The sequence below is a fragment of the Enhydra lutris genome, unplaced genomic scaffold (assembly GCF_002288905.1).
Source record: "Enhydra lutris kenyoni isolate GAN:26980312 unplaced genomic scaffold, ASM228890v2 scaffoldscaffold15, whole genome shotgun sequence".
NCBI classification, from domain to species: domain Eukaryota; kingdom Metazoa; phylum Chordata; class Mammalia; order Carnivora; family Mustelidae; genus Enhydra; species Enhydra lutris.
Window position 1 is genome coordinate 6,286,217 of NW_019154099.1, and position 19,400 is coordinate 6,305,616.

The following is a 19,400-nucleotide window of genomic DNA, read 5'->3' on the forward strand; positions in this document are numbered from 1 at the left end:
TGTGGGAGGAATAGTCCTTGGCTATTCCCAGAAGTGGACCCCGTTCAGGATGTTTAGAGGAAGTCACTTAATAGCCCATGTTCACCCCCCTGGTGCCCATCTGACCTCCCAGGACGTTCAGCCAGTCAGTGGGAAAACAGAATTTCTCGACCTGAAAAGTCCAATCCCAGCAGTGGTCATTCAGGAAAGGATTCCTTCTGTTATTCTCATATAAACATGATTTTAAAAATAAATGAAACAGGGTGCCTGGGTGGCTCAGTGGGTTAAGCCTCTGCCTTTGGCTCCAGCCATGATCTCAGGTCCCGGGGTCGAGACCCACATCGGTCTCTCTGCTCAGCAGGGAGCCTGCTTCCCCCTCTCTGTCTGCCTCTCTGCCTACTTGTGATCTCTCTCTCTCTGTCAAATAAATAAGTAAAAGTTTTTTAAAAAAATAATGAAATCGTTTTTAAAATAGTCCAGTCCTGAATTCATCCATTCTAAATCAAAAGGATTATGATCCCAGAGGAATCATAAAAGACCTGGGTGAGGCCTAGTTCTTCCAGGCCCCAGCTGTGTGACCTTGACAGGTAACATACCATCTCTAAGCCAGCTGCATACCAGGAGACCATAGTGCCCACTCCACCCTGTCTCAGAGGCTGATTCTGAAAATCAAATGAGGTAACACATGGGAACGTTATTATAGACTATGTCTGACATGATTATTCTGTTGTGATTCCCTGAATTTCCAAGACTGACTTCTAATCCCTGGGCAATGGCTCATAGAGGGGCTTGTGTAAATGTGTGAACAAATGGTGTAGATCTGATCACATTCTTCTGTAAGCAGTGCCTAAGGAGCAAGGCGAGGGAAATGACCCCTCAAACAAGTCCCAAAGAGAACAGGGCCAGCTTTTTCCTTTTTGGAAACACAAAGTTGGGGTCATTTATTTGTAAACTCCAGACAAAATACAATCCTTTTTGACAAGTGTTACTAGCTATGCTGCTGAGCCTACCCCCTGCCCCTCCAGCAGCCCCTTGGGAAGCCTTGGAGGGGAAGCAGGAGCCCAGAGACCACCGACCAGGAAACTGGATGGTGCCCTTAATAAACTGGAGGAGAAAGGAACTCTGCTTACACTATGAGAGCCATTCACACAAAAGGAAACTGGCTTTAATTTTGATCAGAGTAAGGACCTGAGAATTAGGGACGATACGAGAGCCCCACTGTGAGCCCAGCTGAGCTGGGAGAGGCTGCTGGGAGAGATGGTGGGGTGGGATGGGAAGGCAGACGTGGGCTGCGGGGCAGGGGGGTGTGGGGGTGTGGGGGGTGGGGGTGTGGGGGGAGGTAAGCCACAGGTACAAACAAAAGCAGGAAAACTAGAGGCAAGGTCTGGAAGGAAATGAGACCAAACCCACTATTCAATTGGTCTAGTGCCTTATCTATGCAATGAATGAAATACACCCACCTCTTAAAGCTGTGCAACTGTTTTCCAAATGTTCCCCCTTTCTTCTCCCACAAAGTCCTCCCTGCCTCCATGACATTTTACCTAAGAGAAGGGAAAAGTGGCTAGCAGTTTTAAGGTAAGTCACAGGGTAGGAGCTGGATGGGCAGGCTGGCTAAGCCTGGAACTGCCTTCTCCCCCTTCTCCAGATGTGTCCCTCCAGCGGTTGCCACGATTTGTTCCTGCTCATCTCCCTCCTTCCACATCTTTGAACACCTCCTGGGAGAGGACTTTCTGGACCCCAGACCTCAGGTCCCTTGTGGGCCAGTCACTTCCTATCACTGTGCCCTGTTTTTCTCAAAGCCCTAGATGTGATCTGAAGTTATCTTGTTGACTTGTGTGTTGTTGGTCTGCCATTCTCAGAAGAACGCAGGCTGCATGGGAGCCTGTTTGCTCCCATGGCCTGTTTGCCCATTGCAGCATCCAAGGGATCTGGAATCCTTTGAAGTCTTGACAAATATTTGATGAATGAATGAACAGGATAAACAGGATTACAGGTGATGGTGTGGCTAAGCACTTGGAGCACGCCCACCAGCTTCATGATGGTATTTACTGGTAACAATATTGCCATCTTTTTCTGCTTTTGTTGCAAGTCTGTTTTGTTGGATAAGGCAGTAATAATGACCCCGAAATGGTAGTGGAGGAAGCACTGAGTTTTCAAGAAAAGCACCCTTCTTTTTTCTAGAGGACAAGGGCAAGACCCAAATAGATTCACCACTAACCTTTCAGAGAGCACTGAGTGCTGGAGAGAGCACAGGCCCATGGCTTTGTGCTCATCAGCTGTGTGACCTTGGGAAGCCTCGACCTGACCTCTCCGAACCTGTTTTCCCACCTGAGAAATAAAGGGGATTGACCAGATGCTGTCTACAAATCCTTTCTAACTAGAACCCTCCCTCATCTCCTTATACTGTTCTTTTTAGTGCCTGCTGGAAGAAAAGTGAACGAACTAAACACAGGCAGAAGCAGAGAGTCTAGAACTAAATGTTGTTGATTTTCAAACGGTTGGATTGGGCAGTCTCCTTTCTAGGGAGAGAGGAGGAGACCCAGGAGAAGTCTCAGAACACCTCCTCTGCCTTTGATTCAGGTTAGAGACCTTGTTTTGAACACTTACTAGTAGCTGCTTTACACCAGATGTCCTTTCATCTTTAAAACAACCTTACAGGGCGCTTGGGTGGCTCAGTGGGTTGAGGCCTCTGCCTTCCACTCGGGTCATGATCTCAGGGTCCTGGGATCGAGTCCCGTATCGGGCTCTCTGCTCAGCGGGGAGCCTGCTTCCTCCTCTCTCTCTCTCTGCCTGCCTTTCTGTCCACTTGTGATCTCTGTCAAAAAAAAAAAAAAAAAATCTTAAAAAAAAAAAAAACCAACAACCTTACAAGGTAGGCATTGCCGTTCCATCCTACAAGGGGAGCGGGATGCTCCCAGAGATCACACAGCTAAAAAACAACAAGCTTGGGAGGGAGAACCAGGTTTCTCTTCTCACTTGTTCAGCTTCCCGAGTTGGTGGGTGTTCCACCAACGGGTCCCAAATCTCTTGATCATGAAAATCAGCGAGAACAGCCTCAAGGGGGGTTCGTACTAAACCAGAATTTTCAGGGGTGCTGCCGAGAAATCTGTGTTTTTCAAAAGCTCTCCATGTCCCAGTGATACAGCCAGGCTAGGAAACCACTGCGCTCTACTGGACCATGAAGCCACCGAGCTGTTGGAAATTGTCCCAGGAACGGGCTAATACTTCCCAGGGCTGTCACTTAGAACGCCATTCTACGCTCCCCGCGCCCCTCCCCGCCGGGCTGCGCCTGCGCCCGCGGCAGCTATGTCTCCGCAGCGCCCTCTGCTGGACACGTAGCCAAACCTTAACTGCAAAGAACTTTCTCCGCGGGGAGGTATGCGGGCGTCAAGCAGCGCTCCCCAACCCTTTTGTAATATCAAAAAAAAAATGTGATACAACAGCCTACCGTACTGTGAAGGTGAGTACTAATAATACCCGCTGACTAAGAAAATACATACTAATCATATGCTATTAATGGACAGATGGATTAAGAATTTGCTGTTAATTAGAATAGAACTGGGGCGGGAGGAACATAGGGTTTATTCAGTTTTGGGGACAAGTAGGTAAAGAGTTGCTTCCCTAGGAGTTACCCAGACTTTCTTTATTCATGTACTCGGGCATTTCTTTCCAACAAGTATTCATTGAGTAATAAATACTACTAAACACCAAGCATTCTTCTAGCACAGAACAAGACAAAAAGCCCTCTCTTCAGGGAGTTTCGAGTCTAGTGATGGAGACAGGAATTAAATAAATAGATAAATACCTACTTACACTTGGTGATGAATCCTATGAAAGAAAAGAACTAGGTCTGGGTGCCTGGCTGGCTCAGTCCCGCCCAGTCTGCGACTCTTGATCTGGGGGGTTGAGTTCAGGCTCCAGGCTCGGTGTTAAGATTACTTCAAATAAAATCTTTTAAAAAAGAGAGAGACAGAAAGAAAGAAAGAAAAGAACAGAACAGAACTAGGTTTTGAGAGCCCTATTTTGGGAAGGAAGGTCAAGGAAGGCCTCTCTCTGGAGCTGACTTGAAGCTGAGATCTGACATTTGAGCTAGAATGAGCAGAGCAAAGCAGGGAGGGGTTTCCAGGTGGTGTATGGAGGTCTTTTTTAAGGTGCTCAAAGGAAGCAGGAGCACGTGAGTAAGGGGCTTGTGAAGTGAAATAAGGCTGAAGGAGGGGCCCAATGGACACAGGGGAGAAGAGGACAGATTTAATACAGAAGAGCAGGACATGGGACCGATCAGGTGCAGGGTTTGTGAGAGGAAGTTGTGAAAGATGGCACCTGAGCTCGGGAAACTGGCTATGGGCCACTGACTGGGACAGAGGTGGGAGCAAATGTAGAAGAGTGAGTATGGTTGGGTTTTGCATACGTTCAGTTTGGGATGCTGGTGATGCATCTAAGTGAAAAATCTCTCTAGTGGGCTGTTGGAGACTCACAGGCATCTCAAACAGTATGTGTGTGACAGCAAAACTGCTGATTTACCTCTTTCTGAAATTCAGAGGAGACACCTAGGTTAGAAATGGAAATGTGTTGTTTTTAGCATAATAGGCGCTATTTAGAAATAGACGGCGCTGCCTGGGGAGGGAAGGGGTCCAAGGACCAAGCTCTCTGGAACTCGGGCATTTGGAGATTGGATCTGGGAAGAGAAGCCGGAAGGAGGGAGACAGTCAGTGATTGAGGAGAGCCAAAAAGGAAGGAAGAAACGACAAAACAAAACCAGCCTAGGACTGCCCTCATAGTGTCCTCTGAAAAAGGAAGGAACACCTCCTTCGTGTTTCCTTACACCGTGGGGTAGATTTGGCCCAGACCCAGAGGCAGTCAGCCGCTGAGTGTAGGAAGCCCATAGGCTTGGGTAAGTCCACGCATCAGTCCGCACTAGGTCACAGTAGGTACACCCTGAAACAGTACCAGTGTCACTTTCCCTGTAACTCCTCAGTCTCCTGTTGGGCTCACAGAGCGACACAGAGCCCGGGACAGGGTGTCAGGTCAGGAGCAGATGCCTACGGACCTCTGGAAGAAAGATCTCACCTTGAGGCTGGGCAGGGCTCAGGCATTATTAGTCAAATTCCCATTGTCATTTCCTGTGTTGGTTTTTTGGTTTTTTTTCCATCTTTCCCTGCTGCTGCCCAGGATTTCAGCCACTTCTCTTTCTACTTTATTATCTTTACCCAGAAAACATAATGATCTTAGCAATCATTTTGTCCCCATAATCTCATGATCAGTCTAATCCTTAATTAATACAGTGATAAAATTTTCTCTTTTCCATCCCTTTTGGGTGCTGAGAATGGCTGCATACATGTTGAAGAGGTTCTTGTCTCTGGCAGGAAGAAAGGCCAAATCAGTCTTCACCCTGAGCTCTCAGCCTGTACAGGAAACACAATTCTGCACTGAGTGCTCTCCAGCTTCTAGCCTGTCTGCCCAGAAATAGGGGTAACTAAGAGCCACTGGGGAAGCTCTACTATCTTTTTTTTAATTTGACATTTTCTTAATCACGGAAGTATATTTTACTGTAGAGTTGGGCTTCTCAGACTTTAATGAGCCCATGAATCACCTGGGAACCTTGCTAAACTGCAGCCTCTGATTTGGGAGGTCTGGTGGGGAGGGAGCTGCTGCCTTTCTAAAAAGCTCCCACGTGATGCTGAGTGCTGGCAAATGGACCACATTTGAGTCTCAAGGATCTGCTAAGTAAACAACTAAAAAATAGGAAAACACAAATGAACTGGGAATGTGTCTCCTTGGATGAAACCTTCTGCTTCCCATTCGTGCCCCCGTGCTGAAATAGCACAGGGCCCTCAGCTCCCTCCCAACATCCCCCAGAGAACCTAGAGAGTCCAGGACCCCTGGGGAGGCAGGAGGCTGTTTGGAAGGTGGCTACAGGGTGGGGAGAGGGTGGCCAGGGAAGGAGTCTGGTCCTGCCATTGACCCTCCCCTGACACAGCCTGAGAGGTTGGAGGTTTGGCCTCTTCACCAGCTGAGAGGACTCCGGGATCCTCAGGGTCAAGAGGAAAGTCAGTGAAGAGCAAGAAGGGGCATAAACAGGCAGGACTGACCAGACCCAGGGACTCAAGTCCCCACCCCCGCCAAGGCCCAAAGGAGGCTTGAGGACTAGATTCCAAGGGATGCCTCCTCCTAAGACTGCCAGCACTCGGTGTGGGTGGGGGTGTTAGGGAGAGCCTTGACTTTGACTCAGGAGTGAGAAACCCTGGTTCTCAGAGCCTGGGGAACCCCCCACCCCCGAGTGGAGAGCTTAGAATAAAACACAGTGCCAGAAAGAGATCCCCACAGGATTGGGGGGAAACTGACATGGCCGAGAACAGAATGGGTGAAAATGAAAGACCAACTTGTGAACATGCTGCAGAAGGAAAAAGGAAAGGATGAAGGTCTTGAAAATAGAGAACAGTTAGGTACAACAGAGGACAGAAATAGAAGTCTCAGGAAACAGGAGGCCTACCAAGAAAATAACTGGAGAGGATTTTGTTTGTTTGTTTGTTTGAAGAAACCGCCGAGATAATTTTCGCACAGAGATGTGGTATCTCGGACTGAGACCCATAGAGGCCAAAAGGGAGAGAAGGAACACCTGACACCTGCATATTCCACTGAATTCTAGAATATCAAACACAAGGAGAAATTCCTAAAAGTTTTCAGAGAGAGCAGACCACTGGCAAAGAGCTGCTTTCAAAGCAAGCATGATGGAGTATCCTTACACACTTATGTGTGCGTGCCCACACGCATTCTCCAGGAGCCGACAGACCCTAGATTACGGCAGAAGAAGGGCCACATCCTTACAAAAAAAAAACCCTCTTTTTCTTAATCACTCTTAAGGTTAGCCTCCTGGGAGGGGTTGGCCCTCATCTCCGTGAACTTGGAGAGCATCAGTCTACAGATGTCAGATGTCTGACGCTCAGACAAGGGTCCCAATGGTGGGTTCCCACAGCCGGGAGCTGGGTCTCAGCTGTTCGGGTCAGTGCCCCAAGAGAGGAGTTGCCTTTGGCAACTGACACCCATAGGGAGGGCTTAGGACTGAATCTCTTGGGAGAGCCCCAGCCGCTCGTGGCCAGGGGCCACATTTGTCCCTCCCCTGACTCCCAGCCACTGCTAACTGCGGTGGCAGCGGGAAGGATGGAAAACAGAGTAAGTAAGGCAGCTCCCCTCCTGAACATGGGAAGGTTAAGCTAGCTGACTGCTTTGAGCTCAGCTCACAGTTCTATGGAGATGGGACAAGCTGAGGCAAACTGACAGCTGAGAGTGAACCATGAGACAGGGAGAGTTGAGCAGATGGGTGGTGGGGAGAGCAGCAAGGGTAGAGTTGCTACAGCTCTGCAGGGGTAGGCGGCAGGAGCACCCCAGCTTCTGACTCTGCTTCATTCATTCATTCATTCATTCATCAGGAGGGAGGTTTCCCTATCACACCTGTCAGCTGGGGACCACTCTAGGCTCTGGAAATGCAGTGCAAAACCGAGTCAGTGACTCTGCCCTCTTGGAGCTCTGCTTCCAGGGGGAGCCAAAGAAGGGGTGAAAACACATGCAAACGGGTGCGGGTGCAGTCAAGGTCACAACAGGCTGTCTGAACAGAGCAGGGAGCAGCCTCAGTGGAGGGGTGGTCTGGCAGGCCTCTCGGAATGGGGAGCATGTACACTGTGACCCGGGGGTAAGAAGCAGCCCTGGGAAGGACAGAAGGGCCAGCAGATGCTACGGTTTGTGGGGGGAACAAGAACGTGGTGTGTTTGGCAAACAGATAGGAAGCAATGAGGCAGCGGGAGGACCAGGTGGAGGAGAGATGAGGAAAAACACCCACTTGTCTAAGTGATGGTGAATTCAAGAAGATCCAATACCAAGAGCGGTTTGGAGAGAAAGAGCAGATCACTGGCACAGAGGTAAGATTGGAAAGGTTGGCCAGAGGCCCATCAGAAGGGATCTGAGAGGCCACTGGAGGAAGCTGGCTTTTATTCTAAATGAGGTGTGAGCCATTCGAAGGAATTTTTTTTTTAAAGATTTTATTTATTGAGGCACCTGGGTGGCTCAGTGGGTTAAAGTCTCTGCCTTCGGCTCAGGTCATGATCCCAGCCCCGCATCAGGCTCTCTGCTCAGCGGGGAGCCTGCTTCCTCCTCTCTCTCTGCCTCTCTGCCTACTTGTGATCTCTGTCTGTCAAGTGGATGAATAAAATCTTTAAAAAAAAAAAAGATTTTATTTATTTATCTGACAGAGAGACAGCAGGAGTGGGAAAATAAACAGGGGGAGCAGGAGAGGGAAAAGCTGGCTTCCTGCTGAGCTGGGAGCCCGACGCGGGGCTCAGTTCCAGGACCTCTGGATCATGACCTGAGCCGAAGGCGGACACTTAAATGACTGAGCCACCCAGGCCACCCAAAGGAATTTATTTTTTTGAGTTTACATTCAACTCTCAATTCAGTGGGAAGTCACTTGGAAAGCTGTGAGTAGAGACGTGACTTGGTCACACTCTGATCTATTAACAAGCAGCAGGTACCACAGAGTGCCTGACACTGGCCTGCAGCAGTGATGGAAGTGATAGACGGCGGAGGAGGAGTGGCAGCGGGAACTGGACATGCTCCGTGACTGCTGGGCCCGCAGGGAGCAGTGGGGACCTCACCCCGGGCAGTGCGCACACGGAAGAGGATGGCTTTGAGATAGGTGTCCCAGGCATAAGCAGTAGGACATGCTGAAGCTCCAATATGGAGGCAAGAGAGAGAGGCCATCCAAGGATGACTCGTCATTGAGGGAGGACTGAGATAGGGAAGTTGGGGGCGGGGGTGGCCCGTTTTGGACCATCCTGTGCTGCTTTTTTGTGGTATCATTTCTCATCAAGGGGCAATTATCTTCTGGAGGGCTGGCTGGGCCAGTTGCTATGCCATTAAGCCTCCAGCCACACTCTTTGGTGAATCCATAAAGAAAAACTTGGCTGACAAAAAGGATTGTTTGTAGATGCCTGGGTGGCTCAGTGGGTTAAATACCTGCCTTTGGCTCAGGTCACGATCCCAGGGTCCTGGGCTAGAGTCCTGCATCAGGCTCCCTGCTCAGTGGGGAGTCTAGTTTTCCCTCTGCCCATTGCTTTCTCACTCTTTTTTTCTTTCTCTCTCTGACAAATAAGTAAATGAAATCTTAAAAAAAAAAAAAAAAGGACTGTTTGCTGTTGTAATTGTAGAATTATTCATCCCTTTGAGTCTTTTTTTTAAATTAATAGTCTTGTAATCAGAGAACCTCAAAAAACATAAAGTTGGGCAAATTTATTTCAGCAGCTAGCATTTTACCATGCCTCCTTCTGATGTGCCTGTGGGATGACTTAGTTGTTTATTAATCAGGAGACTCACAGCAGAGATGAGCAGGGAATCTTCTAGGCCACAGCTTCCAGCTTGCCCATCACATCAGCTGATGGCCACCCAGCCTGCCGAGTTACACCTTTCCTGACCTACAGTGAGCCTTGGTGTGCCCGTTTCCGCCTCCATGGGACATAGCCATGGAAATACCAAGGCTGCACAGAGGATGAAGAGGACTTCGGTTCATTTTTAACAACCGAATCTGAAAAGTGCCAGGCAGGGAAAGCCAGAGGCTTTCCATCCATCTGTCAGCAGCCAGAACTGTGGGGCTCTTTAGCGTTGCTAATGAGCAGAGCGTTCTACTCCCACCATGGCCCAGAGCCTGGCTGGGAGTCAGGCCCGTGTACCCGCAATTGTCAGCTTGGCCTCCCATGGGAGCCAACACAACTTCCGAGCAGCGTGATTCAGAGCTCCACGTTTAGTGAGACTCCGGTAGACTCGGTAACAGTCCGAGAGAGGGCACCTTGCTCTCTCTCGTGAGCATCCCACCGATCACAGGAAGACATGGGCTTCTGGCAAATGTATCAGCACAGGGATTCTAAACATAGGAGTGAGTCATGGTTAAAATAGTCTGTAAACATTTAATGTTGTGTGCAGAATGTGTGGGTATGTGCACTTTTTTGGGGGAAAGATCTATATCTTGAATCAGATTCTCACAGCGGGCCAGGATCTAAAATACCATGAACCATGAACTAGTCTACTTGGCTGTTCTAACAAAAATCCTGTAGACCAGGGGGCTTATACAACATTTCTTTCTCACAGTTCTAGTGGCTGGGAAGTCTAAGATCAAGGCATTGGCAGGTTTGGTGTCTGGTGACGGTCAACTTTCTGGTTCAGAAATGGTCTTCTCCTGGCTGGGTCCTCTCCTGGCAAAAGGGGAAATGTCTCTTTTTAGGACACTTTTGAGGGTCTCTTTTATGAGGACACTAATCTTATTCACCCTTATGACCTAATCATTTCCCAAAGACCCCACCACACTTCAACATGAGAATTTTCAACACAAACATTGAATCTACAACAGAATCAATTCCCAAGTAGTATGACATGGAGTTCATTTAACAGAACACCAGGCATTTCCTGAGTGAGTAGATTCTCTTCTACCTGCCCCTTAATTGAGTATCTGTTCCCCAAAAGGAGCACATCATTTTGGGGATACACTTGGCTACTAATTCAGGAGTCAAGGCCATGTACCACATGTTTACAGTTTGCACATTAAGCCCCTCTCACCAGCCCTGAGGACCCAAACACTCACATGGCACACCAAGACAGAGGTCCTCTCCAGATTGTCCCCAGTCACCTGGCTGAGGGCCCTGGAGCATTAAATCAGGACATTTTGATAATAAGACATGTCACAGATATCACTGGTAGAGAAAACCAAATGAGATACTGTGAGAAATTAAAACCTATACCTTAGATTCAACCAAGTAAACCCCATAAACGCATGAACTGAAAAAGCCTTTCGATATACCCTTCAACGAACAGCCAAACTCTGTGTGAATGTGTGTGTATCCTCTTCATTAAAGTCCATAAGGAGGAGTCTGGGAAAATGGCCGCGGGGGTAGGGTAGTTTTTAAATGTCTCTGAATTCCCAACTGAAAAAAATAGAGCAACTACAACAAAGTCAAAATCTTATGGATGACACTTAAGACAAAATTAGGAGCCAGAAATCTCCATGATGATCAAAATAGAGGCAGATAGGAGCAAACCTTGGCCAGCCATCAGACTGCAAGGTTTTGACGTCTGTGCAAGAGAAGGCAGAGGGTGCCAATGGGTTGACAGACCTGAGAACAGTGACCAACAGGTACTCACAGGGGAGCATGGCAACAGGGAGAGGCTCTGCCCCGCCAAGGGCGAGGGAATGCCAGGAGTCTGCAGTAAATTTGAAGAAGCTGGATAGCCTAGCTCCTGTGAGCTCTAGGAATTAGGAACAAAGGAAATAGAAAGGCCACATAGAGGTGGGGGAGGGGAGGGGTGCCTGGGTGGCTCTGTGTCTTAAGCATCTGCCTTTGGCTCAGATCTTGAACCCAGGGTCTTGGGATCTTGCCCTGTATCAGACAGGGAGCCTGCTTCTTCCTCTCCCCCTGCTTGAGCTCTCTCTCTCTGTTAAATAAATTTTCTTTTAAAGTGGGGGAGGGGAGCAGAGCCAGGAAACCCCAGAGAGGAAGTTGCCTACGTATTTGAATCCTATCCAAAACACCAGAAGAAGGAACTCTGTGAGGACAGCCAAGCCACTCTAGAGCACACCTCGTTCCAAAGGCTCAGGGAAACTAACATTCACACAATAACAGACAGACAACAGCAAAGCACCAAGGTAAGATTCAATACACTATTTGATGATATCAAACATATAAAAATTTTATGGGGTGCCAGAGTGGCTCAGTGGGTTAAAGCCTCTGCCTTCAGCTCAGGTCATGATCCCAGGGTCTTGGGATTGAGTCCCTCATCGGCTCTCTGCTCAGCAGGGAGCCTGCTTCCTTCTCTCTCTCTCTGCCTGCCTCTTTGCCTACTTGTGACCTCTCTCTCTGTATCAAATAAATAAAATCTTAAAAAATATATATATAAAAATTTTTTTAAAAGAGCAACAGCCAGACCATATGGACCCCCATATGGAATGAGAACATTTAACCCCACGATGGTCTTACCGAAGGGATTGAGTCTTCTTAAGCCCCTGAATCCAGGAAGACAACTTTGTGGGAAATACAGAGGCCAGAGGAACATGAACCACACAAAATCCAGACCATGAGAAGCAGGACAAATGATGTGAATTCTCCAACAGATAAACCTGAGGGGAAGAACTGAAAGGAACCACGTGGACCAGAAATAAACTTAGAAGACCAATCAGATTTTTCAAAAAGCCAACACTAAATTCTTATATCTATGGATGCTATTTGGCTTAAAAGCTGTAAAAAGGAGGAAGTGATCAGTATAGAATCAGGAGAATATTTACTTTAGGGAAAGGGTAGACTTGAGATGGGATAGCACTCATTTGAGGGCTACAGAATGGTGATACCATATATGTAGTATACCATATATAGAATACCATATATGTAGAATACCATAATTCTACCATATATGTAGATAAAATTAACCATTTTAGCCATTTTAAGCACATAATTCAGTAGCATTAAGCTCATTCACAACATTGTACAACCATCACCACTATCCATTTCCAGAATTTTTGTATCATCCCAAACAGAAACCCTGTTATCTACCATTTTTTTATTTTTTTAAGATTTATTTATTTATTTATTTATTTGTCAGAGAGAGAGAATGAGCACAAGTAGGCAGAGTGGCAGGCAGAGGCATAGACAGAAGCAGACTCCCCACTGAGCAAGGAGCCTGATGCAGGACATGATCCCAGGACCCTGGGATCATGACCTGAGGCGAAGGCAGTGGCTTAACCGACTGAGCCACCCAGGTGTCCCATCTACCATTTCTTTTTAAAAATGTAAAAATTTCTAAAAAGACACTTTCTTGCATCCATGGTTTGGTTACCCGGGGTAGGGTTCATATGCAAAGGCAAGATAAAGACTTGATGGGGATGGGGCATGAGGGGCAGCTTCTGGGGTGGCCCCAGCCTGTTTTGTTTCTTGTCCTGGGAAGTGATGACAAGTGTGTGTGCAGGGCTCTGAGATCACTATGTAAGTCAAGGGAGAAAGAGAAGGAGATGGGAGAGCCAGGCAAAAGAAGGAAGGAAATCTGCTACCACAAAAAAGTACATATGATATGATGACCTTTATGCATTTCCTCAGATGAATTAGTGTGGTTCTCTACACCTAGAAATAAATAAAAAGGGAGTATGTCCCTCTATTAGGTGGATTTAGGCATAGGTCTACTTATGGGCAGATGGGTGTATAAAATAACTTCTTAGAAGTCCTTCTGGGAGCAAGACAGGCCTCTGGGGTGCTGGTCATGATCTGATTATAGATCTGGATATGGCTGCATGCGTGTGACCAGTTTGTGAAAAATTATTGGGCTGTACACTCACAATATGTGCATTTTTCAGTATGTATGTTTTCATAGAACCTTTTCTAAAAGACAAAAAAAAAAAAAAAAAAAAAAAAAAAACAACCAAAACGGAACTTTTTCTTATAGTCCTAAGATCCTACTTTAGGGAAATACCCAATCCTCATTTAGGTTGTTAGAAAAATGCATTCCAACATGTAGAACTAGAATTGTAGTCCTAGCTACTCATTAATTCCCCACAAAAATGAAGTTAGACCTGACTCATCCCCCTGCTTGTTCTTGACTGAAGGAGGGAGCCTATACCTCTGGTCACTGGGCCTAGAAATGGCTTAGCGGCACCCACATCTTGGTCCACCCCCATAGGACCCAAGCATAGCTGGGGCAGCTGATGGCTGAGTCTGACACCAGTGAATGGGTCCAAGATGGAAGTTGAAAAATATCTCACCACTGGCAGACTCTGAGAAGAAATGGAGGGAGGATGAGGAGGGGAGAAGGAAGAGAATCTAAATAAAAGTGTTTTCTACCTCATGCCCACTGTAATACCGATCTTAGAGCTATAGGCTACAATATTGCTACAAAGCATAGATCACCCTGTGTTTTATAACAGAGGGACATGAAAACTAGCCCTTGAATGGGATTTCCCCTTAAATTCTCTGGTCCCATTAGCTCTGAGATTCTAGATTCTCTTGAAGAAATAATTACCTAATGGGATTTGCTGTAACTACCATCCTTGATTCCTAGAGACTAGGAAGGATGCCTGGAAGGAAGTGGTAATTCTTGTTCCGTGAGAACATTGATGAGTACAGTCATTTGAGCTCGTTGGCCAGAAAATACTTTGGAAATACCAAGTCCCTGACAATTCATTCCTTAAACAAATGACTTGTAAGAAGATGATGTCCTCTTACTGTGAAAAACTGACTGCTCTTTTTCCACAACTATGAAGCATTATTCTACCACAAAGTTCTAGACTCAATGTTCTGGGAAATCATTCTACTGAAGGAGAGGACGGTACTGGCAATTTAAAGGGAGAAAGACATAAAAATACCTTAGGACTCGAGGTACCTCAGAGCTTGTCACTTTACAAATGAGTTTCCCAGAATTTCCTTTTGGATGACTTGCGCTTTTCTATATGTATATTAGTCAATAAAGCAAAAACAGTGGGTGATCCCAGATGCAAATTCACTCACAAAAGCAGGGAGGGCGCCAGCATTTGATGAATGCATAGAGTAAGTCAGGCAGTGTGGTAGTCACTGGGTTTTTTTTGTTTGTTTTATTTTGGTAAAGTGTACATAACAGAGAATTTGCCACCTGCCACCATCCATCTCCAGAACTTTGAGTCATCCCAAATTGAAATTCCATACCCACTACACAAGAATGAGACAGAAGGGCACCTTTACTGTGCACCTCAGAGACCCTAGCAGGGTCATGTCAATAAGTGTTAGCAATTCTAGGTCACTGCTAAAAGACGGTTATTAAAAGTAGTCTACAAGTTATAAAACTTACCTTGGGGGGTGCCCGGGTGGCTCAGTGGGTTAAAGCCTCTGCCTTCGGCTCAGGTCATGATCTCAGGGTCCTGGGATCGAGTCCCACATAGGGGTCTCTGCTCAGCAGGGAGCCCACTTTCCCCCACCCCCGCCTGCCTCTCAGCCTACTTGTGATTTCTCTCTTAAAGATTAAAGATTAAAGATCTTAAAGATTTAAATAAAATCTTTAAAAAAAAAAAACTTGCTTTGGGTATTATCTTCAGAAACTTTTGTTATCCTTTAAGGAAATGACTTGATGTTTTGATTGACTTATCTGAGTTAAATGCCACCTGCAGCATTCCCATCTTCCCCTGGGCGAGGTTTATGGCTCTATTGCAATTTGCATATTTAATCACACACCTGGACCACTTTCCTTCCGGGGGAAGGACTCTGCCCCTTTCATGTTGTATGTCTAGCAGCTGCTAGTCGGCCTGGCACATATAATTGTTCCACACGCATGTGCTGAATGAATGAATACAAAATTAATACTACTCAATTCTTACCAAAAGCTCAGGTGCAAATAAACTTTTTTTCCCTTTTGGGAAAGAACTGCCTCTGGGAAAATAATGCATGGCCTTGTCATAGAAGTGAGAGACCTTGAAGGCAAGAAAGGGAGATGGTTAAGCTGCCTTGGTATGACAAAATGAGGGATTTGTCGGTTTTTTTTTTTTTTTTTTTTTTTTCTCTCCTGATGTGGGTGGGGAGCAGATCCAGGAAGGGAGAAAAGAGAACAGTCAGTGAGGGGCGCCTGGGTGGCTCAGTGGGTTAAAGCCTCTGCCTTTGGCTCAGGTCATGATCTCAGAGTCTAGGGGCACCTGGGTGGCTTAGTGGGTTAAAGCCTCTGCCTTCAGCTCAGTTCATGATCTCAGGGTCCTGGGATTGAGCCCTGCATAAGGCTCTCTGCTCAGCAGGGAGCTTCCTCCCTTTAAAAAAAAAAAAAAGAGAGAGAGAGCAGCCAGTGAGCAGGTGAGAGATGGGGGATCGTACAAAGTTGTGGCTGGTAGTTAAGTGTACTTTAAGAACAGGGACACCCAGACGTCACGGGGTGACGTAATATGCTCTCTTCCTTTCCATGTATTGTCTGTGACTAATATAAACACCAAAAGAAATCTTGGAGAGGGTTTTGTTTTTTTTAAAGATTTTATTTATTTATTTGACAGAGAGATATCACAAGTAGGCAGAGAGTCAGAGAGAGAGGGGGAAGCAGGCTCCCTGCTTGGAGAGGGTTTTGATTTCCTCAGAAGGTATGTACCAACCTCATCTGGATTTCATGGGGACAAGAGAGCCCAGCTGACATCTGTGTTGCAGAAACATACTTGTGCTAGATCACTTGAGGCGTGTTCTAGCCATTCCAGATCATAATAAAATAATTTTATCTTTGGATGGGTTGGATGGGTCCTGACGTTGGAAAACTGTAAGGCAGGATCTCTTTGTTCTGCCGACCCCTAGAATTATTTTTATTTTTATTTTTTTAAGATTTTATTTATTTATTTGACAGAGATCACAAGTAGGCAGAGAGGCAGGCAGAGAGAGAGGGGGAAGCAGGCTCCCTGCTGAGAAGAGAGCCTGGATGCGGGGCTTGATCCCAGGACCCTGAGATCATGACCTGAGCTGAAGGCAGAGGCTTTAACCCACTGAGCCACCCAGGCACTCCTAGAATTATTTTTATTAAGTTGAATTTGAAGATGAGGCCTACACTGAAGGAGATCACAGAAAATAAGGCACAGGGAGCCCATGCTGGATTTACTGTAGGGCTACTTACTGATGAGGGCTTGTGTATCTCATCATCAGACACTAAATAAAGTTTTCCCTCGGAAAAAAACACAGAAATGATAGTGAATCTTAGAATTAATTCTATTCTTTCTTCTCTTCAGTTGTGAAAATCTCCTGACTAAATTGCGGTCCCACCTCTAATGACTGTGCAGGACCAGACACACCCCGGTTGATACCATCCCGACCCCTGGCTTCATATTCTTATTCTCATTTTCAGTTTTTACCTATGGCCTCATTGATTTTTGAAGGCGCTACAGAGACCTCCATAAGTTGCTACCAATAATTTTTTAAGCAAGGCAAAGTGGAAAGAAAAGAAATTCACATACTCTCCAAATTATGTTCTGTCTAGTTCCCACCCCATCGTGCATCTGCACTTGAAAGAGTGGAAAGCAGAAGATAAGCTATCTTCCTCCCACAGCCTGATGGCGGGCTTGGCCCATCCCTCTCCATTCCTCCCTTGAAAGTACTGGCTGCCATTTCTAGCAAAGTTATTTATAGGTCAGTTTTTTGGATCAAAATCAAGCTCTCTCTCTCTCTCTCTCTCTCCCTCTCACACACACACACACACACACACACACACGCCCTGTACCTATTAAGTGATCAGAAAACTCACTGCCTCCCAGCCACACAATCTAAAGACAACTCCCTTAGCTCTTCTCAGGTATAACATGCTTCTTATTTCTTTAGGGCATTTTCCTTATAAATTGTCTATATATGACAGAAATATTTCCCCCATTCTCTACTTGAGTCACTATAATACAATGTTAGGTATCTGCGAGAAAAAGAGGTCTAAAAACTAAACATGAACTTGCACGTGAAACATCATTGGGGTAGGTTACAAGGCAAGCGATAATGGCACTAACGTTCCCCTTGACCACACTTTCCCTCAGCACCCCTGCCGTCCATAGTTAGCCGCTGTTAACCAGGCTGATGCGATCCTTCTAGATTGTTGTCTATGCTTTTGCAAATATACACATGTATCCATAACAATATACTGCTTTTAGTATGTGTGTCTGTGTTAAATGGATGGTATGTTTTATGTGTTACACTGTTCTACAACTTGCTTTTTTCACTTACGGATATGTCTTAGAGCCCATTTCCTACTCTGAGGGAAGAGCTTTTGTCTATGTTAACTTATGTCAACAGACTGTTCTAGTCACTAGTGGCTGGTCTTCCATCTTTACTTTTCAGCCACCAGCACTGCCAAAGACCTAAGTCGAAGGCCATAAAGGCATTCAGAAAATCTGAATATATAAGGAGAACTATCTCATAGGCTGCTAGGCTGGGATACGGTGCTAAACTTACCATTTGCCTCAGTCGCAAGTTCATTCCTTTAATTTTTGACTGGCTGTCCACCACCCACTGTTCCAGGCACTGGGGATTCAGCTGTGATTCATCTCTACTTCTCTGGTGCTTACAGAAGATATAATGATAAGGAAAAGAAACAGTATTTTGGGACGCTTGGGTGGTGCAGTTGGTTAAGCGTCTGACTCTTGTTTCAGCTCAGGCCTGATCTCCAGGTTGTGAGATCGATCAAGCTCCGCCTCAGGCTCTGACCTCAGTGAGGAGTCAGCTTTGTGTTCTTTCTCCCTCTGCCCTGCCCCCGCCACTCACTCTTGAATAAATAAATCTTTTATTTTTTATTTTTTTTTTATTTTTATTTTTTGTCAGAGAGAGAGAGCACAAGCAGGAGGAGCAGCCAGCAGAGGGAAGCAGGCTCTCTGCTGAGCAAGGAGCCTGATGTGGGACTTGATCCCAGGACCCCAGGATGATGACCTGAGCTGAAGGCAGCTGCTTAACTGACTGTGCCACCCAGGCGTTTTAATGAATAACTTTTAAAAAAAGAAAATAAAAAGAAGAAATAATATGTTGGTTGCCAATAAGTGCCACAGAGAAAAATTTAGGGAGAAAAGAATAGGGATTTCCAAGAGGAGACCAGTGACTGCGATTTTAAACATGGTGGCTGTGGAGAAGGTAACCATCTGAGCCAAATTATACCTTTAATTTGTTCGGACAGGAGCTTCTTTTTCAGAGAGAGAGAAAAGGCTCAAATGAGGGATTTTTAGCAGCACTTTTCCCATCATTTAGCCCTCCTCTTGCTGGCTCACCTTCTAAAACTTGACTGTTGAGCAATGTCCTTGAAAGAGGGGTCAGGAAGATCTCTTCTGCCGGCCTGCAGACAGCACACCAGAAAACAACTTGGCTGTTTTCTCTTTCCGGCTTCCTTTAAGGGGCACCTGTGCTTTTAAAATGTATCAAATTGCAGGGTACCTGGCTGGCGCAGTCCTTGGAGTCCGCGACTGACTCTTGATCTCAGGGTCATGAGTCTGGGCCCCAGCTGAATGGAGAGATTACTTAAAATAAATAACAGCATCCAATGGCTTCTCTTGCCTTCTATTTTGAAAAATCCTCTTCTTGTTAATCCCTTAAAACAGAGATTCTCGGGGCGCCTGGTGGCTCAGTCAGTTGAGCATCCCACTCTTGGTTTCGGCTCAGGTCACGGTCTCAGGGTGGTGGGATTGAGCCCCACAATGGGCTCTGTGCTCAGCAGGGAGTCTGCTTGAGATTCTCTGCCTCTACCTCTCCCCCACCCCACATGCACACTCTCTTTGTCTCTCAAATAAATAAATAAATGTTTAAAAAAAAAAAAAAAAACAGATTCTCAATTTTGGCTGCATATTGGCATGGCCTGGAAAGTTTTAACAATTTCTGCTGCCTGTGTCCCACCCAAGGGGTCCTAGTTTCTTTGATCAGGAGTATGCCGGAGCATTAGGATTTTTAAAAAGTTTT

General features: G+C 46.3%; 1 protein-coding gene across 3 annotated transcripts in view; it reads right to left on the minus strand.

Moving 5' to 3' along the window:
• LOC111147072 (solute carrier family 25 member 30) overlaps positions 1-18,816 on the minus strand; it is a 64,453-nt gene extending 45,637 nt beyond the window's left edge. For 2 of the 3 annotated variants that reach the window (XM_022502948.1, XM_022502952.1), the window contains exons 1-2: positions 18,719-18,816; positions 17,916-18,023 (exon numbers count right to left, since the gene is read on the minus strand). In XM_022502948.1, the coding sequence (XP_022358656.1) occupies positions 17,916-17,939 (24 nt within the window). In that variant the 5' untranslated portion in view covers positions 17,940-18,023; positions 18,719-18,816. Of the gene's footprint in view, positions 1-17,915; positions 18,093-18,718 lie in introns of those variants that run through there. The other variant, XM_022502949.1, reaches the window with a different exon arrangement.
• Between the last annotated feature and the right edge of the window lie 584 nt (positions 18,817-19,400).